Below are 26,355 nucleotides of genomic sequence, written 5' to 3'. Positions count from 1 at the left end.
ATAATAGCAAAGTAAGCTTCTCAAGGCCTTGCAGCTGATTCATTTTCAATGAGAGAGTGAATGAAAAGTTCTGTGGCAGCTCAAGAATATGAAGAGGCATTGAAAGACGTTAAGTAATACTTGAAGTACATCATTTAAAAATCAGAGTAGCCAAGTGAGATCCACTACCCCAGCATTCAGTGCTACATAAAACGTATCCATAACTGCAGTTGTCAGCAAAACTAAAATAGTAACATCTCCCCATTATTAAGTGAAGTTCAAACTGAACTGAAAGATGTGACAGATTAAAAAGCTGCACTAGATAAAATAATTATAGAAAAAATGCATGTTTGTATCAGGTAAACACAGATTAAAAATTAGAAAGTGCACACATTGTGTTTTGACAAGTTTGGATAAAGAATTTGTGTTAAGCCAGAAAAGAAGAAAGCCTCTCTCAATATAAACACTGTTTTCAGATTTTTATAGTCAATGTAAACATCTTCTAAACTGCGCCTGAGTTTCCTGAGTTTCTCGCACTACTTTGTGTTTGCAACATCAGCTATATATTTACCCTGCAGAGAGTTCTGGAGGCCCTAAAAGGGGTGGAGTTCCCACCCTGCTATGAGAAGTCTCTGTGCACATTCTATGTATAGCCACATTCGACAGATTGACTCCTGCACTATCAAACCGTCAGGTCCTCTGACTGAAAGCAGGAGTCATACACTGCTAACTCTAGATGTGTGCTAATTCAGGTTTATCCCCATTGCTAGCATTGGACATTACCACAAACTCACAGAAGAGCAACAATAAAAACTCCTGTTGTTGGAATTTGCAAGCAGTGATACCTTTTTCCCCGAATTTTGCTTTTTGTCCTTAATCTGTATGTATAAATGTTCTCATTTCCCTTGTATTTGGAGTGGATTACATCATCCAGCTCTGCCCGATAGCTCCATCCCTCACCTTTACAGCGAGCTTTCTTCATCAGTTGGATTCTCCAGGATGGCATTGAGGAATTGCTGTTTCCACTTCTTCACATCATTGTGCAGAAATAATAGTATGCAAGCACCAGGTTGTCTGATTTATATTAGATTAATAACATGAATAACTCAACAGACGATAGCTGTAATTAAACCCAGAAGTCTGAAAAGAAAGCATGACTGTGTGACAGATGATACAAGTTTGTTGGGTCTAACATTTTCTTCTGAAGATTCTCTACTTGTTCTTTCATGTGTGGAACCCGTTCAGAGATGAGAGTGTCAACCTCTCAGTAATTTCTAGGTAGATGCATTCTGAAGTGGAGAAGGGATATCCTTCAGACCTGACTAAAAATTCATTTCAGGACTGAAATATCCTGCTCTGAATACTGCTTTGGGAATTCCCAGAATTATATGTTTGTGTAAGTGCGTTGTCCAACTGAGGAGCTCAGCAAAACTGTTCCCTCCTGCATGATTCTGCTGCAATCTTCTGGAAAATTGCTTTTGTGAATTGTGTACGTTTATGTGTGGACTTGGAACAGTATTGACACTGCAAAGTATCCCCACATTTGTCCAGCAGAACTGAAGTTGATGGGCTGTAAAGATGACAGAATCCTGTCGGGTTAAGTTCATTTAGGGAAACTACAGATTTATTTTCTGACATCAGGAAAGAAATTTCTTACAGCTAAGCTTTTGCTGTCATAATTCCCTCAGCAGAGAATATTCACTTTTAAGATCCAGAACATCACTGTGATAAGGGCTGTACAAATTTCTAGTATTTTTTCATAGCCTTTTTTAAAGATCTTTATCACATTGTATGTTTATGGAGAAGTATTGTATGTTTCTACTATGATAAATTCCTAGTTACTACATTAATTATTCTTAGTTGATGAAATGCTAATTCTAATCAAGGATTTTAACTCTATCACCTAATCCTCAGGGGAAGGGAGATTCTTGGAAGATCTTCCTGCTATGTTATACAGTATGTTACTCCCCTGTGATGGTTGTGAATGTGTAAATTATGCATACTGTTCTTCATTCTTGGGGTATTATCCTCTCAGAAATGCAATTTAAATTCATTTAAATTAAATTTCAGGGTTTTTACATTGTCATTCTAGCTTATTTGGTCAGGAAGTGAAAATGAGGAAGGAATTTGGAGATGTAGGAGGAGCTCGACTGCTGTTTTATCCCAAGTGTCATAAATATACTTCAGTAATTTTTAAAATTGCACTGTTCTGGTTAGAATAAAGAGCATCCTACTTCTTTATTTCCTGCAAACGTAGTATATTTAATGGCACATTATGCATACCTTACATATTGCCAGCTGGGAGGCAGGAGAGCAATAAGAAGGTGAGGAGGCAAAAGAGGACAGGGACAGTCAGTGCTTCATCAGGGGAAATGCTGCCATACAAATACAGTGTCAGGGATTTGTCACTGTTGGTTTTTTCCTCTGTTTTTGTTTTATTCTTCTTGTTTTTGTTTATTTATTATTGTTTCTTGTTGGTCTAGGCCAACAAGAAAGTGTGTTTGAGTTCTGCTGCTTTGCACTCTGGACAGGCGATGTTTCTTTTTTATATGCAAGCAGTTTATTTGCCACATGGCAGACGTTCTTTCCTGGTGAAAATGTGAAATATTATACCCCAAATTTGCAATTAATGTGACAAATGACATAAGTTCTGTTCTTTTCTCTGCTAACGGTGCTTTGCAAACAGAATTGTTCCAATTCAATTATGTAGTATTTTAAAACTAATTACAAGACATTCCAGAAACCTTTAAAAGTCCTACCTTCATTTAAGGCATTGTGGCTTGCCTCATTATCTTTGTGCCCATGTGGCCTTAGACAGAAAATCTTAATGGTGCTTTTCCATTTTGATGATGGCTTTGTGGATGAACTAACCACTAACATCTACGTTGATCACTTACAGACTTAACATGGCAGTATACCTTATTTAATAAAAGGAAAATGAGTGAGTTTCGGTAACAGTTTCTCAGTTGCTATAGAAACCATAGGATACTTGACTGCTTTTGGACCCCTATCCTTTGATATGCCAAGTGGTTTCTGTGAGGTTTTTAATGTTCTCATCAGCCACTGAACCTGCAGTCAAAATCAGACAACGAGGACTTCAGTCCTGTGACTTGAAGAGAGGCAGTTTCTAACTTAGCTTTACCTACTAGAGTTACCACCTATTCTAATGGGGTTTCTTTCAATGGCCTGCAGCAATGAAGACGTATCCACGCAGAAACCAGGGCCTCAGCTCAGTGTGCTGCAATTAACTCATATGGTGAGACCTACATCCTTAGATGTTTTGTTTGGCAATCAGTTGCACCTGAAGAATTGTGGGGAGCAAACTTTTATGTCATGTCAACTAGTTCAGTATCAGTCAAACCTCAGCTGAAGGAAACGGCACCATTTTCCAGGAAAGCAGAATTGCCCACACAGCAAAAATCTGTTATGACACAGTATTTTTAGTCATAAAGTGGCCTTGGTGTGAAAGGGAGATTCAATTAGATGTCTGTTGTGTTTTCAGATGCAAAATTGCTTTGTATTCAATTGATGGTGTGAGTGAGTAAGAGCAAGAAGCAGATGCTTTAACGGCATATAGATAGGAAGAATTTAATTTCTCCATTTCTTTTATAACTTATATTATGCTCCATGTACCAGAGTAATTAATATGTGAAGTAAAAAGTCACACACATGTTATGACCACGAGGATTTCCCAATATTCAGGGGTGCTGGTACCTATGTGTTACTCCTGGCACCTTCCGTGTCCCAAAAAACAAGCAGAAAGGATGGGGAATGGAATAGAATCATGAAGGAAAGTCTTTTTATTTTCTTCTTTTCACGTGAAGGTTTATAATTAAAGGGGAAAGTAAATTAATTACATGAATATTAAAAGGTTACTCTTCTATTCTAACATTTGGTCACAAGTTGTCTAATGAAAAGGAATGCAGGCTGGAGGGCTGCCATGCCTTTGCTTCTTTCTGCAGAGGGCCACAGGCTGAAGCAGTGATTGTGCGTGACAGATTCTGGGAACAATGAGCCTGCGCACAGATTATCCAGATGGAGCATGCTTTTCTAAATTACACCAACAACAGGGTGGCCCACAGGCAAACAAAATAGTTAAACAATACATAATAAAGTTTTTATTTGGTATTTCCTGTGAGCCTCTGCCAGTTGCCAGGGAGTGTACTGTATTTTTCTTTTGCTGTATTAATTGTTGACCACAACTGGCAAAGACCCAAACTACCAGGGACAGATAAGGGGGGGAAAATGGCATCTGGACACTAAAGCCTCAAGTGTACTGGGAAAAAAAAGCACAAAAAATTACAGCATATATCTGGAATTTTCCAACTAACGATGTGCGGATGTGGTAGCGCTAGGGAAAAAGAGCCAAACTGAGCCTGCTTTGTTCACTAAGAGAGGCCCCCCTGTAACATTCCTTTTAGCTGTGCATATTTTGGCTTCAGTTGTGCAGTTTTAACTATATACTGTGTATGGAGCAGTTCAGTTGTTGCTGCATGAATTTAATGATTTTGTTACGAGAAATAAAATGCTGTCAGAGCATGTGAATTTTTGTTGAACTTCGAGATACATAAATAGAGGCTGTGTTTTAAATGTTAAATTATAGGTGTTAAGTTTTCAGAGGAAAGAGGGAGAAAATTTCATTAAGTACAAGCCATCGCTGCAACAGCTGCAAGGAGGAGACCCTCAGTAGCAGTGAATGCTGCCTTTTTGAACTCATCAATGAAATCAGTCCTTACCGTTATCTGCTTTAGGCAAAAGCCCACAGTATAACATTAACACTTGGATAAAAACAGGAGGTTACATAAACATGCAAGTTTGATACTGTTTTTCTATTACCTTTGTCAATATAAACAGTTTAGGTATTGGCATCTTTTTAAGGAAGTTTTATACTCCTGATTTACTGTACACAGTGTTGTGATTTTGTTATTACTAGAACACAGCAGAGAATAAACAAGAGCAGGTTGCTGTTATTTTCTTCTACAGTTCAGATAGCCTTGCAGGTATTATTAGGCAGCTTCTCCAAAGAGGATGGGAGTTGATGTGGAAGTCGCCAGTATGTACAGAGAAGAGAAGCAACTGCTTTAGGCAGTGACGGGGTTTGCAGCTACAGCAGGTCCATACTTCAGTTGGTGGGAAACAAATTCTTGTTGTGAGCTTTAACTGTTATAGATATTTACTGCATTTTTGGATATACTTGGACTGTCCCTTAGTCACCAGCAACCCTTGTTGCCTTGCTTTCAGTTCCAACTCACATGCTCGTTCTGGCGTTAAGTACTTTGTTTTTTCTTTGTTTGTTTTTTTGGTTTTAGGGCAGAGATTTTTGTGATTGGTTTTAGCTGCAAAATATGGAAGTCATCTATTCCATTATTTCTTTTTACATGTGCAGTTTTCTCCTGTGAAAAAAAGAAAAGCATGTGAAAAAAAGTAACTTCTTCACTTGGTGTTCTTTTCATACGCGCAGTGCTTATCAACAGTGCTGAAACTATAGATCAGTAACATAGATTTCTTCAATTTGAGCTTGCAGAATATCTGGTGTAGTGGCTGACTGTCACAAGTAGCTGATTATACTAGAAGGAGGCAGGACACATTGCCAGTGGATTTCCCAGATATTAGCTCCCATTCATCTTCCAGCACACTACTACTGGTATATTTTCCCTTCAAATCTGTTTTCCTGCCTCTCCTCCAGCTCAGTCACTTTTATCAACTAAATCTAGTTCCCACCCCAAATCCTCTGTGGAGTTTGCCCTTCCACTGGTACCAATCATGCCCATTATCATCTTCACTATCATTCTGGGTCTCAGCTTCAGGCCTTCTTCATCAGCCCCTGTCTCCTCATAGAGCTTTTTGTGGATCCTAGTCTCATATGCCTTATTGGTCATTTTTCCTTCTTCTTCTCTGGATCACTAATAGTCTTCTTTTTCAGTGAGTGTTATCTCTCACGCACATTCCCATCCTAGATTGCTCTTTAACCCAGCAAACAGCTTACATACACTATTCCCCCAGTCTGTCCAGTTATTTTCATCTCTGCTGCTGAGTGTGATAGGTTCTCCTTCAAACATGGGTTAGACCGTTTTCAGAGTAACAAGCTTTCTGTGCAGTCAGAAGCTTGAGATACCGTGATGGACCCTCAGCTCCCTGCAGCTGAACTCAGGTGTGCTTTCTTAAAAGTAAACTTTCTGAAAATACAATAATTATGCACTGGTATAAAACCTTACTGAGCATGTGCTCTTTTTCAGATTTATGACATGGCCAAATTTGCATCCAAGTCTTACAAGGATGGTGTAGAGGTCAAGTTCCACAGCCTTTGTTTCAAAACATGGTGGCACCAGAGCTTCTCAGAAAGAAGGTGACTAGAATTTGAGATGGACAAACCAGTTGTGTTTACCTAGCCTCACTCATGGAAATTTACACAGAAATATTTTTTAATCATTGAAATCTTGGTAAAGTTGTAAGCTGCTTCAGTAAAGGCAATGGTGTCAGCTACCAGAAGGAATGTGGAAAGTTAGGAGAGTCTCAAAGTGATTCTGATTCCTTCTGTAGAAGCCAAGGTGCCTATGAAAATTGATTCTTTTTCACTTGAAAGAAACTGTGTTTCCAGTCCCTAATGGAATCTATCAATATAATTAATGCAAAATTAGGGACATCAATTGGTCACAAGCTGCCAATCTGATATCAAAACACTACATCATGAATAGAATCAGTTGAAAGGCAGAGATTAATATAGCTTAATACTGTTCACTGGCAGGCATGAAACTTCCTGAGTACTATTGAAATCAGTAAGCGAAAGCAGGTCTATGCTCAGTAACATAACCGTAAAAATATTGAAATTGCTTTAGAAATTGTCTTTAAAAGTCATAATTTTCATGTAGTCATAGAATTCTTTGGGTTGGAAGAGACATTCAAGATCATCTGGTTCTAACCTTCCTGTCATGGGCAAGGACATCTCCCACTAGATCAGGCTGCCCAAAGGCCCATCCAACCCAGCCCTGAATGCATTCAGATATGGGCCATCCACAGCTTCTACAGGCAACCTGTTCCAATGCCTCACCACCCGCATAGTGAAGATTTTTTTCCTTGTAACTAATCTAAGTCTACCTCAGTTTAAAGCCATTGCCCCTTGTCCTATCACTACATGCCTTTGTGATAAGTCCTTATCGAGCTTACCTTGTGCCCCCTTTAGGTACTTGTAGGCTGCTTAAAGGTCACCCTGGAGCATCCTCTTCTCCTGCTGAAAAACTCCAACTCTCTCATCCTGTTGAAAATTTCCTTTCCATTCTCCACCCGGCTTGTATTAGAGCTTGGATTCATCCTGCCTCAAGTGGACAACCTTGCACTTGGTCTCATTGAACTTTTTGAGATTCACACAAGCCCACCTCTCAGAGCTGTCCATCCTTTCCCCCCAGCGTGCCCACTGCACCACAGAGCTTGGTGTTGCTCAGAAACTTGCTGAGAGTCCACTCAGTTCCACTGTCCATGTCACTGAGAAAGATGTTCAGCAGTACTGGTTCCAGTACCAACCCCTGAGGAGCACCAATTGTTACCAGCCTTCATTTGACCATAACTCTTTGAGTGCAGCCATCCAGCCACTTTCTTACTCACTGAGGGGTCCATCCATGAAATACCTCTCTCACCAATTTAAAGACAAGAATGTCATATGGGACATTCTCAGATGCTTTGTACAAGGTCCAAGCATATTACATTTTTGCAACCTAATGAGCTATTTTTCAGCATAAAGTATGTAACACTTCACTGGAAGTCAGATTAATTAGAATAGGTTTCATTTCCCACAAGTGCTTTGATTCCTTGTCCAGTCAAAAACTAGGCAAGCCTTTGAAAAAGGAGCTGATTTATATTTTACTTATTCTGGGAGTGGTAAGTAGTCTGTTCTGTACTTGTATGAGATTTACATTGGTGCCTCACATGTGACCTACATCATGTACATGACATTCCTGTGTATAGTATTTCCTTGTGAACTGTCATCCCAGGACCTAGAGACAGGAATGGCAAGATAGTTAAGAGAGGTCATCTACAGTACCTGACATTATTGTTCAGGTCTAGAATTGTTTTAAGAAGTACTATTAGTCTCCACATAATTACTTTCAAGGCATATTGCCAGACTAACACTTCAGTTAATCAGAAGAAGCACTAAAGTCCTCTCTTATTTTTGCTGCAACTGAAAAGATGTAAAATCCATTGTTTTACCATTAGTTACACCGTTTCCTTGCTTTCCTTTTACTGGATTATGCTAGAAGAATTTTTTATCCTTGTTCCTATTTCATTTAAGTTTCACTTGCAGATTTTCCTGCAGTAGCCGAAAACAAAACAAAGTTTAACCAATATTTAAAGTTGCTTTGTAAATGAAATTTTAAGAAGACATCTTTTAGGCTTATGTTTTACAAAACCTTCATATTACAAAACTAACTTGAATCTAAAATCAGCAGTATCCTTCTAATAATCATCCTACTGCCTATTCTTGTAAACTCCTAGTGTCTTACCCTAATAATTTTAAACAGCAGTAATATTACCTCATGATATTAACAAAACAAAGAAATCTAAAATAATTCTTTGGCTTTGATTATAAAAAAAGACTTTTTCCCTGCAGACTGCCATTTTCCAAGAAAAGCAGATAGTATTTATTATATGTAACTGTATCCTCTGTAGAACACGTAGGATATTTCTGATTTTTTGTCTCTAAGATTACTATCAAAAATAATAACAATTAAAAACAAAGATAGAAATGATTCCACTGCTGATGTCTTCCTCTAACACCCAGAGCTCCCACTGAAATCAGGCGAAATTACGTGTGTGTTTCACGTCAGAGTACAGCTTTTTCTGAGCTTCTAGTTCGCTTGTTTAACACACAGACTGATAATATTGGCTTTCTTTTGCAAGGCATTTTTACCTTATAGAAATAGGTGAGTTTCTCTCAGCTTGTTGTAAACCTTCCATATCTTTAAGTTTAGACCCTTGGACCATGTGGCATCGTTAGGGACTGGTGATCCCAGTGCCATATGCACGTGGGCTTGTTCTCTCTGCAGGAGCTCTGGCTTCTAGCTCTGCTCCCCTCTTCTCAGTGTCCGCAGAGTCATGCGCTGAAGGATTTCCTGGCCACAAAAGGATGTTATTTACAGGAATTCCTCTGAAAGTTCATTAAAGAGGGGAGGATATTGATGTCGCTGACAATCGGCTGTTAATTCTGTGTAAGTATTCTGGAAGTGGCAGGTGCTCTTAATTCCTTGCAGAGATTTTTGCATGGGATGACTTTCTCTGTACAGATCTTTGTGTGGAAAAGGCATGGGCAGGAATCATTGTGATGATGGAGAAACACATAAGGACAACAAAATTGATTTTTCCAAGGCAATGTAGTCAACTGGTGGCAAGGTTGATGTTATCACAAGGGCTCTTGGCTCCCTATCTCAGACCATTAAAACATTTACACCAGCTCTCTGAGTATATTTTCCATTTGATTTATTCTTCTTATTCAAGGATGGATTACATATTAAGATAACCAGATTTGAATGCCTTTTTCACATGGCTATTTTTATTTTTTTCTAAGTATTCTTCCAGATCCATGAGTAATTCACAGGGCAGAAAAAAGGGCTGTGACACAGGAGGAGAGCTCCTGAATTTTGTATTTTCCATTCTTAAGCAAAACCTTTTAAAGTAGCAGGTCTACTTTCCATTCTGAGTGCTCCCATGCATATCAGCTGGTCTTCAAATGTCATTCCTCCCTGAGGAATCCCGGCAAATATCTGATTGGATATGGAGAGCCAGAACATTTCTGTGTAAATTGGATGTTTGTTTCTCTCAATATGCTCATGTTTCACAATCCCTGTGCCTATAAAGGATGTCCATTGCCCAAAGCTGGAAATGTTCACTTTGTAACATGCAAAGCACAGCTAAACCCAGTTCTAGATTATTAAAAATACCAGTCAGTGCAGCAGCACAGATAGCAGATGCAGCATGTGTGTGTTAGTCCATGCTTCCTTAACCAGCACTGAAATCAGAGTCTTGTCAGTTGGATACCTGGAAGTAAGTTCAGACCTTCAGTGAAACTGTTTCCTCTCTAAGGCCTCTGTGCAGACAGTGTACAAGGGGTTAACAAGGGAGCTACTCTGAAAACAGAGGCAGAAGGTCACTGGCGGCAACAGCAAAGACTCCTACAGCCTGCCATGGAGAGCCTTTCACCCGGCGTTTCCCACCCAGGGGATTGTAAACATTGGCTCATGGCCATGGCGTCCTACAGAACTTCTCTTTACTTTCAGCACATACGTTTATACGTCTTAATGGAAACTGAAGCACAGCAAGTTATTCCCACATGTCCAGAAGGAGAGAAGGAGCTTCTGTTCAAATTAAAGAGATGAGGGAAAGAGCCATTACTCACCCTGGAATTTGAAAACACAGAGATACGCGTGTTTAGTGGTACTTCACATGTAACATAGCTGCTGTTCTCAGGAAAACTTTCTCAACTCACTGGAATGTGTAGAATGCTGTCACTTCATCAGGATCCAGAAGAGCTCTTTTATCTGCCATTTGTTAGCAACTAGCAATATTGTTCTTATCTCGTTGTCCTTTAGCCTGATGCAGTGCCCTCAGACACGAGAACTTGTAAAATGAAAGCACTCATTACCTTGAACATTTTTTTTTAATTGTCTTGCTATTATCTCTCTAGCTTAAACAAGATGCTTTGTATCAATTTTGAGAGAGGTGAATGATCTGAAAAAAAGCTTCTCTGCAACATCATTTTCACAAATACAACATTGTATGTTTCTATAAGACCATAACCACTATGGAGTAGAGTCTTTAGTGACCTAGACTGAGTCAGATATTTTTTACCCAACCTATCTATGCATAATTATTTCCCTAAGGAGAATGATAATACAAGCTTTAATGTTAAGAATGGGAAATAAAGCCTTACAAGTTGTAATACTGGAGCAATTGCAATATTCTGTTTTACTGCTAAATTTTCAGAATCTTAATTTTAGTTTAGAAAGTCCTCTAGAATTTACAAATGGAAGAAATTTTCTTTTGTGTTCTTTGAAAAAATTGAGCTTCTCTTTGTACTGTGAATCATAATGTTTGGTTAGTGAGTGATGTATCAAGTAACAAGGGAGGAGATGTTGCTTCTTCCTTCACAGGATAAAGTGGAGTGCCATCCTCTAGAGGTTTTATGAATCCCATCTGTTAGAGTCAGAGAGAGAGAATACAATCTGTCCAGATCCAGAGTAGACTCCAGCCTGGTTAATGTAATTAATGCCTGCTTTTATTTTTATCCAGTGATGGTCTAATGTAAAATGCATACACATTACAGAGAGTAGTTATCCAGAAACTCGGCTCCTCGCCCCCTCCAGCTGATTGTCCTTAAGCTCTCGGCTACTTTCAGGCAGTCTTGCCCCATGACTCATATACTCCTGGCAGAATGGTGACTTGGCTTGAGCAAAGGCGAGGAAAGAATTGTCACCCAAAAAAACCCTGGCCTAGTGGTCAAATTATTTTCTTGGATGTAGGAGGTGCTTGGTAAGTCCCCTTCAGGCTGAGTTTCCACTTTGAGATTAACATAAAAACATCTGTAAAAGATGTTAATGTAGATGCAGACATGTATTGCTTCTATCACCACTCTTAGTCACAGCCTTCCCTAGGTGGGACTTCTGTGGAGAGCATCCAGGTATCTAGGGTGCTGTCTGCCTAAATATACTTCACATGCAGTAGAGCTATCTGTTCCTGCAACATAGGCTTTTTCAATTATGTGATCAGCTACTGTAAAGACTCACAGACACATTCAGATTAGAAGAAGAGGAATTTAGCCAGTAAAGAAAGCTTATAGATTTGGAAAATCAGTGGATTGTGCCCAGTGTTTTTGTGGGTCTGCAGTCTACAAAGCTATTCAATATTGAGATTAAAATACTCTGGAGCCTCCTCTTACCCTTTCTGTGAAAATCTTCCTGCTTTGCCATGAAATTATAGGCCTACAGCAGGTCCTTGTCTTGGCTGTGGTCATGTATGTGTACATCAATATGTGTACCTATCCATATGTTACACCTGTGTATGGAAAGTTAATCTTTTTTGAAAACCTTTATGCTTCCAAACCCCATTTCTCATTTGTTTGTAGAAACATATTTCATGAGAATTTTTGTTTCCTCAAACATTATTTTGAAGAATCTTGTTTAGTTCCACTTCTAATGTATCATATACACCTCTGCTTACTTTAATTTAAAGCCATGCATTTATTGAGACTTAAGTAAAGATCTACCACGTTCAATTTCAGATGTAGGACAGATTTGCGGTGTTCAGAGTTGCCCAAATTCTTAATACTGCAGCTGTAGACAGGTCCATCTTCATTGTCAGCTGTCATGGTGATGATATGATTGAAGTTTGCACCCTTGCAAAGCAGTGAGAACAGAGGCATCCCAAGAGGAGCTTTTGTTGCAGAAAAGCTCTTTTGTTTGCAATCCTGGGTTCTTTGGGGGGATTGCTGTAATATAGGAGGTTTAACTGTAAGCTATTGCTTCATTTGAGTATCATTGACAGATGTTGCTCCACCAGCCATTTTATCCTATCATTGGTACTTTGCCTCCAGGCTCTTACTTAAGCCTTGCTAGAGCCTTTATCAGCAGCAGCACAAGTTTACATTTTTAGCAGGGGCATCACAGCACCAATCTTCTTCAGAGAAGAAGGGCTGTGTGGCTGCAGAACACTTCATAATGTGCTAGAAGATCCCACCATACCATGGAATACTAATGGGGAAAAATTACAACAATTAGTGTCATGGTAAATGGATATGTCTCATAGGAGTTGATAGGACATAGCAATGAACAGAGCTCGAAGTGACAAAAAGAATTTTTAATAGTGATATCTAAAATGTAGTTTCGTTATAGAAAAAGTAATATGAAATCAGTTTTATAAATTACCCAGAAAAATTTCTTAATTTTAGGTGTGCTGGAGACTACTCTTGTCCAAATCAGACTTTAAGGAGAAAAGACATTTGGAGAAAGATTAATTGAGATTAAGTTTATTTTGCCCCTGTTACACATTCTTGATGTAGACTAGGTAAGTACTTAGCAACTAACCTGCAGATGCACACATGCCCTCTGCACACACTGCCAGTATGCAGGCAAGGTACAGCTTTCTTAAATATGCAGTGACTGTCACTATTTGTATCCTTACTTTCCTTATCAAGTCTTGCCATTAGATCAAAGCACAGCATTGGTTTATAAGTTTCACTCTCAACTGAATGAAAACTGCATCTTGTGGAAGGTTCTTGCAGCAAATCTTCCCTCTTAAAGAGTCCCAAACTAGAAAACTTTTCTTAATAACAATATATAATAATCCCAGTTCCTACTAGAATTCTTTGTTAAAGTAGCACGCAGTGGTTATATATGCCTGTAAACGGTATGGATTCTTTCCTTCTTTTTCAAAGTGACTCATTTATTCAAGCCATTTTTGATGTTATTTCATTAAAAGCTTTTTAATGCCTCATTCTGGAAGCAGATGCAGAGACCACAGTAAAGTCTCTCACCTAGATAACTCGCAGCATTTAATCTATTTTTTGAGACTCGTTTTTTGTGTGCATCATCTCCTGTTGTTAAAGATGGTTTGAAATAGAAATGTACCCAAGCTCCATGGGAGAGAAGCCTGAAGTGGCATCCATGGTTTGTTTTGCTTTATTTTTTCTGTTGAGAATCAAAGCTGAACACAGAACCCAGGAAGTAGAGCGGCATTTTTCTGTTAACCAGACTCCAATTTTCTAGTAGCAGGGGAAAGCTGATCTTCATTATAAAGCCAACACATAAGTGGCAAGGCTTAAGCGTTCTAGTTTAGCCATGATGAACTCAGGAAGAGATTAGGCAGTCACATGGGCAGCTTCCAGAGAAGCTCAGCATCCCCTTATAATGGGGACCATGCTTTGGTCCTTAGTGCAAATTAGAGCTGCATATTCTCATTCTCCCAGGATAAGTGAGGTGGGAGACCAGAGAAGAGCTGGATGCCAGCCATCTCAGTGGAATATCTCAAAGCATACTAGGAACATCGGTTTTGTGTTGGAGTAAAGCAACTAGAACAAGGCTGGAAGTATGATACTAGAAATTATGACCATTTCGTCAGGTATCTAAAAGCAGCAGGTGACTGATGTGAGTGGAAATGAGACAGATTGCTACAGCCAGATCTCTGTATAAATACATTGCAGTATCAGGACAAACCTCATTGCATGCAAAGTTGACCACTTCTGTAAAAATCGGGGCTGTCCCATATTCCACAGAAAGCTTCTCTGCAGCTCAGAGATTAGGGCATTGTGGTTTTGATTTTAACAGAGGTAGCATTGGTAAGCCTCTCCTCCATGGACCCTGAATCAGGTACTGTGATGCTGCTAATGTTATTTTTGCTTCTTTCTCTTCATATAAAGATAAACTGCTTTTCAAGTGAAATTTCAATTCGTCTCTAAGGTTCTCAGTATAGTATCAGTACAGAATTCTGTGAAATTTTCAGCTTAATGGAAATATATTTCCTTGTATTAGTTTTGAGATAAGTTCTGAGTTCTACCTAGTGCGTGAAAGTATTACCTCCCATAAAGAGCCACTTTTCCTTTCTAGTAGCTTTTGCACACCGCAGCACAGAAACTCTTGAGGTAAAAGCCACTGAATGTAGGTAAAGTGTCTTCCGCAAGTATTTGTATTTGCGTGTATGAAGTGCAAACACACACACACATACATGCATACACATAACATCACTCAGGCTGACAACGGATGTACCTAGAAATATTCTCCAGCACCGCCGCACTCGGTTATGTGGTTCTTCCTAGAAATAAAAAAACAAAATTTTGATCAGTTTTGTGTGTATAAACCACCAAAGGAATGAATGGTTTCTTCACTTTCTACCTTACAGTTGATGCAAAATCTTCCTTTCTTCAAATCACAAATGTTTTAACATCAAAAAGGAGAGCTCACGATCTGAAATAACAGCTTGATAGTGGGTGCTATGTGTGATCAGGACTTGTCTCTACTATAAATAGGTATTTTTTCTTGATGGTTTAACTAATGAAATAGGAAGGACTATCTTTACACTTTTCAGGAAGCAGCTAATTGTGCATTCCTCTGAAGCTGAGACAAATTTAAGTAAAAGGATAAAATTGGTGCTACCATGTGCATTTCATGAGACTCATAGCACTCAGAAGGATGTTGTCTATATGTATTAAACTTCTGGTCAAAAAGTGAAGTGCTTTCTAAAATCCACCAGAGTAGTTTGGTTCACTTTTACTGTAAAAGGAAAACTATTTAATGTTTTTATAAAAAGACAAAATATAACTGTCTTTGTCTAAGAAACATTCTCACCAGCGATACCTACATCTGTGATGAACTGCAAACAGCTACATAGTAGTGAAAGAACCACTACTCAAAAAAAGGAATAAAATCAACATAATTACTCAGACTGATGCTATCCCTGGGAATATTGTATAGTGTAATGATTATTACCTGTCTCCGTTTACACTTAACAATGATCCTAGGTCTTCAGAGAGAGAGTCCAGGCTTTCTCTGTAAACCCAGAATGCTCAGTGAATATTTTAAGGACAGTGTTAGGAAAATACAGTGAGGCAGTCCCCAGCTGGCAAAGCAGGCGTGCTCCGCTTCCAAACTGCGGATGAAAGATATGTTGAATTCACGATGATTCTAAGGCTGGAAAACCCATGCTTGGCATTATTGCACCTTATGGACAAGTGGGTTTTGGAAAGGTTCTCTCCCCATGCTGGAGGTTGCTGCGAAAGGTGATGCAGAGGTGGGGAGCAGCCCCACAGTAGGAGCTGTGCAGCTGATTTGTGTTGGCCTGCAGAGGACCAGAGCCGGCCCACAGCCTGGCTGCACGTACCTGCACAGCACAGAGCAGAGCTGGCCTGAGCTGTGCAGGAAGCACAGAGCAGCATGCAGGGCCCCATCAGGGCTTCTTGCCTAGTGTCACCCACTATGAATTGCCACCGCAGCCATGCCCCATGCTGGTTCTCAGTCACTATTCCAGGCCATATCTGCTGAAACGTGGTGTTTTTTAATATTGAGTAGTGATACACTGTCAGGCCAGCATGGGATTTTTAAACATATTCACTTAAGAAATCGCATTTCTTCTTTTCAGGCTTTGTGGAGATTGAGCATGGCATTTCTAGCAAGCAAGAGGGAGCTGCATTAGAGAGAATCTCTTTGCAGCAGAGATTGAAGCAGAGAGCTTCAGGCAATGTGCAAGCACTTGTAGGCATCTGTAATTCAGTCCTCTCCATTAGTCTGTGGTGAGTGCGTCAAGCTTACTCACAGCTAGGGAGAAATTTGCCACAGAGTCTGAAGAAAATTGCACAAGTCATTTTAGAGCCTAGCCCTGAATGAGAAGCCGTGCAGTAATAGCTCCATTGTGAAATTTTAAAGATTCCTCTTTAAACCCCTGTGAGAAGTTTGAATCAGGAGAGAGGTTTTTGGTAATGTTGGCCACCATGAAGCAACACTACAGAGCTAGATTCTGTGTGCTGCACCATGTATCCTATAGGTACATTCCCTCATTTTACTCAACAATAACAGAAAGACAAAAATAGATGAAAAAGAGTCAGAAAGATGCCCCAAACATCATGTGAAAGCCCCAACAATGGAAACTGTACAGAATAACTGAACTGAAGAGCCATGTTCAGGAATTTCCAATTTAGAAATAATTTTTTGTGAGGCTCAAATGGTTTAAATAACAAAAGGAGCCAGTGTCTAATAGCAAATATCTTTAACAAAATCAGCACCAAAACCAATACAGAAGAAACTGTAATGACAAAAGCAAAAGATTAGGAAGAAGAATTTTATTTGTATTAAAGATTACTTTGTATGAATCTGAGCATTCTGTTAATCTTTTCTGTGACATGTTATCTATGACAGCTTATATTTTAAGAGGTTTTACAGGCCTCTTCAAAATTCCTTCAGAAATATTTAGAGTGGAATTAATCACATCCAGCTTGAGATGTCTAAAATGAAGACCTCTGCTTGTGTGCCAGCTAGGTTGTCCTCAGACAGCAAGTAGTTGCAGCATACGTTCATTTGACCTGTACTACACTCTTACTGTAAAATAAGATGAGTTGCACTCTCGGAATGCCAGTTTCTTTCCTCTGACTGCAAAACAAATCTGAGTGGCTCAGATGTAGGTATATAATGCTATGTGAGATGGATCCTTCTTCAGGTGCTCTTTATTCCAGTTTCTCTTTATGAGGACTCTATACCAGAGACATCTTAAGTACTGGATAAAGCAGAAAATATCTGAATAACCCTTTATATCTCTGAGCTAAAAGTTACTGATATAGGATGCAAAAGCAGAAGAAACAGTTCTCTCTTTTCATGTTGTTCAATTTATTTCATTGGTTTCTATGCACAAACTTTCGCAACATTTCAAATCACATCATTTAATCACAGTTCTGACTGCCTCCAGCCCGGTTTCCTTCTGCTCAGTAAAGGAGAAGGGAGGGGAAATCAGCGTTCCTGCAAGGCTCATCGTTACCCCTTGGGAGCAGAATGGGTGGGATGAGGAGTGGGCCCTGGTTCCACACCCGCCACCCTCTTGGAGCCCCTGGTTCTGTGGGGATGAGAGAAGCATAGCAAAATGCCTTCTCTCTGAAGTGAAAGGAAGACGCGGGGCCACAGTCTGACTCACTGGCTGGTGGATTAAAGAGTGCCAGGAAGCATTCGTGGGTACTGGAGCTCAATTGTCTATACTGTTAAATTATTAGAATGGTTCCTGGCACGGTTTTGAGTTATGCCAACTAGCCTTCCCCCAGACAGTTCCTAGGCACAGTTAAGCATGGACCAAAGACCATTCCCAATAAGCAGTTTGCATGCGGTCACCTTTTTTTGGAGGCTTGAGAATTTAGTAACATGGACATAGGCCACTCTGTGCCTGTTGGTCTCCGTGCCAAAGGAACGTTTCCTGTCCCATTTAATTTCCCAGCACAGACATAGCCACTGTGTTACAGTCTGATCCCTGCTTTGTTCCTGTAGCTGTGCAACTGGGCATTGGTCTGTACTTAAAGTCTGTGGCAAACCGAAATGTAGTCTTTTGTGTCTCTGTTACTCAACCCCATCCCTAAACCTCTGTTTGTCTTTGTCTTTTTTGAACTGTATGCTATTCAGACAGCAACTATATTTGGAAAGGGCTGTGCATTGCACAGATCCCTTTAAATTAAGCAGATATCCAGAAGTGAAAATCTGCTCTGTAAAGTAAATGGAAATTAACCGAGACAGACACGATGCCTAGGTCTTGTGTTTGCAATGCTACTGAACAGATATGTACCATAATTTGATTTTACATCAGAAATAGGAATCATGAAGTGCAGGAGTGAACCTCCTGGGGCTAGGTGGTCCCAGATAGCAATGTCTGTCAGGTATAATAAGGCAGACAGCTTTATTTCAGAGAAAAAGTATCCTTCTTCAGACTGTAAATACAGCTTTTTATTTCTTACTGAGCACATTGCCATCTTCATTCATTGCAAGTCCAACACAGCACTGGTACAATTTTGCAGATGTTCTTACCTTTCTCATGCCTCTTAGATATGTATTTCATTTATTTTCATTCTGGCATGCTGCCTAAATCTATTGATATTTAAATTATAAGAAGCAGCACTCGCTACTGATATTGTTCCTAAACTGGTATCATCCCATCTGGATAGTAGAGTCACAAAATGTACAGTGGAAATGGAGTAAAGTTTCTCCTTTAGGTGTCAGCGTGCAAATTATTCTGTTTTCTTGTATGTAGACTAATCTGTAGAAAATACAAAAGTCATGATATCCTGGGGACTGGCAGAACAAGCAGAAAATCTAAAGACTGGTTAAAGGGGAAAAGGAGCTAATTTGGCTCTGGAGCTTTTGGGGCAGCTGGAAGAAGAGGAAACCAAGTATGACATTCTGAGGAGCTCAGGAAGCAGACTGTCTCCACTTGGCTGTTTGCACATGTGCAGCACTGGATTAAGTATGTTTGGTGACATCAGGGAACCACTGGTATGTGGCAGAACTGGGAGAGGAGCTGGGGTTCAGGAGAGCTGAAAGAAACCTGGCTGGAGCAAGAGAGGGGATAAAGAAGCTGGGCGGGTGAGGGGAAGGCAAGAGGCAACAGAAGGAAGTTCATTAGCTGAGAGGGCTAAAATGCAGCATGCTCTCTGAGACCTGCAACCTCAGAGGTAGACAGGAGCCTTGCACTGCATTAGGTTCTCTGTCAGTGTGAGCACAAATGCCTTTTCCTGCAGAGTGGTCACCAGCTGCCACATTACAAGTGGCAAATTTTCAGGGCTGGCAGAATTTAAGCAAAGTGTAACAGAGCAGAAATTTGAGATTTTGGTCCTAAAAAGGGGGCTGTGTCAGGAAGCAGCACCAAAGTGCTCGCTGCCATGCATGGAGGGCGCGTCTTACTGGTGATGTGGCTTACCTAAGCAAAGCATTTTTTCATTCTCAGTCAGAACCATACTAAGGAGGAAGTGATGATCTAGTTGTTCAGCCACCATATCCTGTGTTCAGAATAATTTTCGTTTCTACTTATCTGCAAATGTTAATGGAATGTCCACAAATATTTTCTTGGTTTCTATGGTAAGCAAAAGGGAGTGTGAAACTCTGTGTCAGAAGCACTGCATCATCTGCACAACTCATGCTTTGCAGAAGGCCCTGAGCAATGAAGAAGCCATATGTGGCATTACTTGTGTGCAAACTGACATTTAGTTGAGCCCTTTCACGTTCAGGTTTTGAAATGCAGTTTTGCATATTACGAACCATAAGTATTACTTGATCACTTTTATAATTGCCATAATGGCAGAGCATATCAGGACAGCACTTCACAGATCACTTCCTCTCTGACTACAAAGCCATCAGGCAGTTGCTGGAATTGATCTACAAGACCTTGGAAATCACTTTCTTAAGGTTTAAGTTTCCAAATTACTCAGAAACAAAATCTCCCGCTCCCCTGCAAACACGTGCACTGAGGGCAGCAGGGTGCGTGCTGGGGAGCTGTGCCAGCGTGAGGCCACGTGGGAGAGGCAGCCGGCACGCTGCATGCCTGCAGCCTTCTGGAAGCAGCAGTGCTCCCCAAGCAGTGCAGGGCATGCCGAGCTGCGAGGCGCCTCTCGGGAGCGTTGTGGCCCCTGTGCTGCATTTCCCAGGAAATGGCACTTAGGGTGGGGCGAACGTTGTCAGCAGGGCTCACCGAGCTGTCTCGCATACATCCCCACAGTCCTTCATGTGGAACTGGAGGAAATAAAGCGTCTTTTCGCTTCGTACGAGAAGAGCCGTGAGGGTCTCAAACCGGGAATGGTGGGTTGCGGTGGTATTTCAACTGGCACTAGTTGAACTTGTTATATTTGATTTCTGAAACCAATGTTTCTTCAGAAAGATTTTCCACAAGTTTCCTGAGAAAGTGAAAGTGCAGATCAGAGCTCGAGAGAGATTCTGCATCACCAAAACCCTGCATGTATTGTAGGAGTAATTGCCACTGGTTCAGGTAGGGCAGCTCCAGTAAAAATTCCCTGACCTTGTGCTACATATATGTCTTCTGTCCCGGTTCTGAATCTCTGGAGAAGCCTTACCTTTTTTCATAGGCAGGGAAACATTTTGGAAAAACATCATCAGTATGCTACCCAATCAGGAGCAAGGCAAATAGAGTTAGTGCTCAGCTTCCATACAGGAATCTGTTTATGAGGACAGGTAGCTGGAATTGAGATTGCCGGTGCGGTACTTTGCACCGTGTTATTGAACTGTTTCAAAGACAAATTTTATAAATAGAGATCAAAGTGTTTAAGAGGACTGTTAGCAAATATGACCACTTGTGCAAATATCTGTGAACCTCCCTTCAGTAGCCTTTCAGGAGTTCCAAAGGCTGTCGGGGCGTGTAATGATCATAATAAACGCTGTATTTGCTTTTGTTTCTGCTGGCTTTGACCGGCAAATTCAACTGATTGCTTCCATTGTTATTTATGCTTAGAAGACAATTATATGGTTATCATTTAAAAAAAAAAAAAAAAAAGCCACTCTTGTTATACATATCTTTGTACCAGTTTTGAAATTCATTCTATTTAACATAATTTTTAAGTTATTTTTGTGTTATCGGTGCACTTCATTCTTTTCCTTTTTTGTTTTTTTGTGTTTTTTTTTTTTTGCTTTGTCTTGCTTCTCCTGTACACTGCATTTCCCAATACTCGCTTTTGTGTTAGTTGGAGAAAGAAACTAGTAATTTTTGATACCCTTCCTGCCCATAAGTTAATATTGACAGAAATTTAAATTATAGCATGCACTGAGAATATATTGCCATTTAGCTGACAATCCTGTGTTGTATTGTAAGTGCATGCACGCAGGAGCAGGATACTCCTCTGGCTCTGAGGTTGTATTTTAGCTACATAGTAGCTCACTCAAGACTCTAAGGAAGCTCTTCGTGTTCTTCTGTAAATGTACTGAAGATACAGTCAGCCTCATCTGTATTTGGTTGGTTTATGAGAAACAAAAGAGTAAACATGAAGTGTCCCATCTCTGTTGTGGGTCCAGTGTGCAGGACTCATCAAACTCCATCAATGGAGCCGTGTCAGTGAAATTCCAGCTGTGTCTTTGCAACACATTGCAACGTGAATGACTGCCTGAAAGCAGGCATTTTACGTGGCATATGTCCCTGGAAAAGACTATATCATTTGGAAATAAGTTGTGGGAGAAGTTAATGCTGCTGTTACCCATGTCTCATGAACAGAGACAGTCACAGAGCTGAAGGTCAGGAACCTGCCAAGGATCCCAGTGCTATGCTGCTTGGGTGAAAACAAAGACAACGTAAGGATCTTGGTGTCCAAGGACATCACGACGGACAGCACTGAATGTCTTTTGTAATGGACAGCTTTTGGGGAGGTTTTAACTTAAAATGTATCTATCTGCTAAAATAATAAATGTCTTCAGTTCAGCATGAAGAAAGAACTTTTGAGAAAGGTAGGACACATTTGCCCAGGTTGGCCAGTCCAGCTCCATTAACACTATTCCTTTTGCAAGAAAATATACTGGTTGAACTATGAAGAGCTTAGCATAAACATGGGCTACAGGTTCTGATTTATCTCACAGGTAAACCTACAGGATTCTTTAACTTCCTGGCTTCCAATTTGGCATTAGGGTGATGACACCCAGGAAGTCTAATGAAGTGTTTAAGAAAAGCAGCCCTTGATCAACAGTCTAATGTTTGCTCTACAGAGAATGTGAACATCCATTGGAAAACATTTGGGTTCTGTAAGTTGCATAGGGTTCAAAGAGCTGTTCTGACAGTGTTTTGGGATATTGTAGTATCATGCCAATGCTTAACTGTGATACTACATTTTTGCTGTACTGTCGAACTGCTCTGTTCTGGGGAAATGATACTACCTGATTCATTGTTATTGCAGCTTACCCATATGTAGATTCTCCATGCAAGATCCTGGTCAAATAAGTTTGCCTTTGCAGTTTGGATGAAGTTAAATTGGATCTGTGTGCAGTAGCACTTTGAGATTTTAGTTCTACAGCTAAGTTTGCTGTAACTTACCTTTCTTTTTATTTTTCAGGTTGTTACTTTGTGGTATAGAGCTCCTGAAGTTTTGCTTCAGTCCAGCTATGCAACACCAGTTGATCTTTGGAGTGTTGGTTGCATATTTGCAGAAATGTTCCGTCGAAAGTAAGAAATGCTACTTTACTTTCTTCTTCTTTTTTTTTTTTTTTTTTTTTTTTTAATTTGAAATATAAAAGAATGTGCAGTGATTTCTGGCACAATACCTTGGATCATGTTAATGTTGGAAAGGACTGATAGGACTGATAGGATGCTTCATTTACAGCACAGGACGTAATCATCCGTTGCAAATTCATACCTTTAACAATTTTGGAGTCTTTCAGTAGGAGTCTCCCTGTGCTCTTGGTAAAGTGTATACAAGCATTGTATTTCTGTTACACCTGAATCCAAATGCAGATAAATACGATCTAGAGGGGCTGTTGATTATTTTGAGTAAAGCTGCATTCTAGAAAGGGCCCAGCATTCACCAGAGTCTTCTTGCTCTGGTGTTTGTGCATTAGACCATCACTTGTTTGCTCATAGTCCTCTCTTGGCATATCTGAGATTTTGTAAGTCATTGTAAAGTTGATTTCTGGAAACAGAGGTAGGAATTTGAAGAATAAGTTATTTTGCCAGGGTGCAGGGGAATGGAGACAGTTAAATGCAGGTTAAAAAGAAAAAAAGATTAAAGATCGGCTGATTCAATTAGAGTAACAATCAGAACTATTTTGCTATGGAATATTGTAGCTAGATGGAGTTGATTTGTGAATGCAAGAGAAGTATGTGTGCTGTTCATTCCTATGGTAGTGCACTGAGATTGAGACTGTAGGGTGCGGAGAGGAACAACCCCTCAAGAACCTTAGCAAGATAGACCTGTCTCAATATTAACCCAAACGCATGCGTTTCCATTGAGTTTATTGCAAAAATTCTGCATGATCTCCATGGAGAAACTGTATGTGTAATTTTGGTACACCTATACTGTTAAATCAAAGAACATAAAGAATATAAAGAAAACAGGAAAGAAAATGATAACACTGAGAGGCATAAAAAACAGAATCAATACAATTTAAAAGACGAAGCCATACTACAAGGGCCTTGAGAAAACAGCTGTTTAAAAACAGCAAATTGAGATGAATTTGTAGTGTGAAGTTCAAAATACAAGTTGGAGTCTTGCAAAAGAACTTTGAGATTCCACTATTTATTAATATTAGTATATGGAAAAATCATTTTTCTTGGGCTTCTTGCCTGGTCAAATGGCCTGGGTAGAATTAGTACACTCCACCCTCTCTGTGTCTGACTCAGAAATGAAGTCAGAAGATGAGAGAAAAGAAGAATGTGGATTTTAGGGGGATCAATTAAGCCATTCATTGCTTTAAACTTTAAAAAGTTTAGTCTTATCTCATATACTGCCAGGTTCATGATGGTATTAAGCTGTTGATACTTTTTTCTGATAATAGCAGCAGAGTCAACAGCTCTGTTTTTAGCATTGGTGATAGAAGTGATACAGGACAAAACAAATGAACACAGAGCTTTATTACTTTCTCAAAGCTCTCATTTTTTTCTCATTTAATTTGTGGTATTCTGGCAGATGAAAAATATTGCCATATGCAAGCACCACCAATTTAATTTCATTTTTGTGATGTATGACTCCCAGAGCCTCACTGACTCCAAATCCCAAAGTACAACGCAGTAAATTTAGTTAAGGACAGTTAAATTTTCTGTTGGTTTACAAATGCAAATATTATATTAATATTACAAAATTGGAGATTTTTTTTAAGGGAAATGTGATCTTACTTCAAGTGCAGCTTGATAAAACCAGAACTTCTATTATTCCTGCCAAATGCAGGGTCAGTCTGACATTTCTAGTCCTAAATTTGGGAGTCTATCAAAAACTGTAGAAGTCAGGCATCTGCCAAGTCTGTATGTACTATGTTGTTTCACTGGAAACAGTATGACTTTCACATCCTTCAGTATACAAGTGTGATTTGGAATACTAACCTAAAACCTCATTGCCATAAAGCTATAATGACCAGCACTGAGTGTTGTATTGGCTTAATGTTGCAATACTCCCTGTATATCATATATATTGTCTTTCTGATTTTATTCATGGATTGCAAAAGAAAAGCCCATGTTACTGTGACCTTAGTAGCAATAAACTGAAATTTTGTAAACTTCATGGATTGTTTCCAAAATATTAAATAAATGGAACAGCTAATTTTGAAAAATGGTAGTGCCCTTGGGTAATCACCCATCTGCATTTCCACTAGTGCTCATACAACAAGGTATGACAGTGTAGCTAAAGCTTAGAATACATGTTGGTTTGAGGTTTAGACAACTTTTTATTGTTTTACTGTGTTCTTGTTTCCTTCTTTCCCTACTCTATTGTCCTTCCTCTTTGAAAGATTTTAAAGCTTTTTTAAGAAATATACTGAGATTCTTCTGGTTTGCTATTACAGAGATTTAGCTTTTTTGGAAATAAAACACTATAACAAATAAAGCATCACAAAATATATCAGAATTCTGTTCATGCCAAGCAAACATTCAAAAGTGCAGACACTTTTTAACTAGAATTTACCAGAATACAGTTGTGTAGGTAGTTGCAGGCACAGTCGGGGTTCTGTAGGCTTGGACAGGTATGGGAGGGAGGCGAGCTCTGTATGACTGGTCCAGCGTTGCCATATTAGAGGCAAACATGTCTCTAAGTGGAAAACACTTTATTTAATTTTAACCACTCTTAATTCAAACCAGTATAGGACAAATGCAAAAAAGATATCTTAAAAAAAAAAAAAAAAAAGATACAAAAACGACATAAAGGCTTATTGGAGTTCGTACACACGAATAAGTAAATGTATGTCTAACACAGAGAATAAATTTGAACATACTGGCTGATTCAGTTGGCCAAATGGCACTTCTCAGCTGGGGACTAAAGTCCTGAAATCTGAGATTTCAATAACATCATAGCTATACTTAAAACCTACACATTTTTAGAGTACAGATTTGTAGGTTTTTGTGCTTCAGTGTGTACCTGCTAGCATCTCAGCCCATCAGGGTTTGTGGGCACGAAAATTTGGCATATATGAATGAAGACTGTATCCTGAAGCCCAGCTGCTGAAGAGAGCAGTCCCAGATGAAGCAATACTTTCAGATTTCCTTATAGGATAGTTTCAGGTTTTTTAATCTCATGTCTAGTCAAGTAGATTGCCATATTTGGGTGGACTGTCCTTAGCTGAAAAACATGTAAATGTATTTATCACAGTGGCTCCTTTCTTGATTTAAAAGCTGAGGTGCATTGATAATAATGACCAATAAAGAAAATTGTGCAGTGTGCTTTTGGTTGCTTTTGGTATCACAGAATCTTTCACAGATAAAGCTGGAAAGTTTGATGGGCCTAATGGCATTGGGTGTTCTTTGGCATAGTGGGAAGATAGACTGACAGTCTGCATGTCTTGTCTCGGCCCAGACAATATTGAGCTATTTGCATTAATCTTGTTTCTGCAAAGCATGACCAAGTAATATATTTAGGTAAAAAAAAACAAGGATTAATAGGGATAATTAATAGGATTAATGCTCCCAATAGGGAGCATTTTCCTTGCCAGTAGGAAAGGATATTGTACCTCCTACTCCATGAACAATTCATTAAGGAGTAAGGCAAGTTTGGGAATAGGTCCTCGCTTCTGTCTGGATACGTGAAACTCTTCCAGCTGGCTGAAGGACTGAGGGCGGCTCCAAAGTGGAAGCCATGGCCAGTGGTTTAGGGGAGGGAAGGGCTGTCTCTCTTCTTGCTTGGATTAGGTAGTACTTAATCAAGGTAAATGAGTGTGAGAGGAGAAGGGAAGAAGACTGAAATCTGAATCT

General features: G+C 39.6%; 1 protein-coding gene and 1 long non-coding RNA gene across 6 annotated transcripts in view; one reads left to right on the top strand and one right to left on the bottom strand.

Moving 5' to 3' along the window:
- CDK6 (cyclin dependent kinase 6) overlaps positions 1–26,355 on the top strand; it is a 121,206-nt gene that overhangs the window by 68,253 nt on the left and 26,598 nt on the right. For all 4 annotated transcript variants that reach the window (XM_052692209.1, XM_052692210.1, XM_052692212.1 and 1 more), the window contains exon 5: positions 22,520–22,629. In XM_052692209.1, the coding sequence (XP_052548169.1) occupies positions 22,520–22,629 (110 nt within the window). The remainder of the gene's footprint in view (positions 1–22,519; positions 22,630–26,355) is intronic.
- Positions 3,677–10,565, bottom strand: LOC128085162 (uncharacterized). 2 transcript variants are annotated; one of them, XR_008208814.1, is made up of 4 exons: positions 10,364–10,565; positions 8,882–9,731; positions 7,144–7,967; positions 3,677–5,372 (listed from the first exon to the last, which is right to left on the bottom strand). It is a non-coding gene; the product is annotated as an uncharacterized LOC128085162 (long non-coding RNA). The 2 variants fall into 2 exon arrangements; XR_008208813.1 differs by having other exon boundaries at positions 7,144–9,731.

Source organism: Tympanuchus pallidicinctus, unplaced genomic scaffold (genome assembly GCF_026119805.1).
Source record: "Tympanuchus pallidicinctus isolate F22 unplaced genomic scaffold, pur_lepc_1.0 scaffold3, whole genome shotgun sequence".
In the NCBI taxonomy this organism is placed as follows: Eukaryota; Metazoa; Chordata; class Aves; order Galliformes; family Phasianidae; genus Tympanuchus; species Tympanuchus pallidicinctus.
Note: the sequence above shows the minus strand (reverse complement) of the source record. Positions and strands in the feature narration are given on the sequence as shown.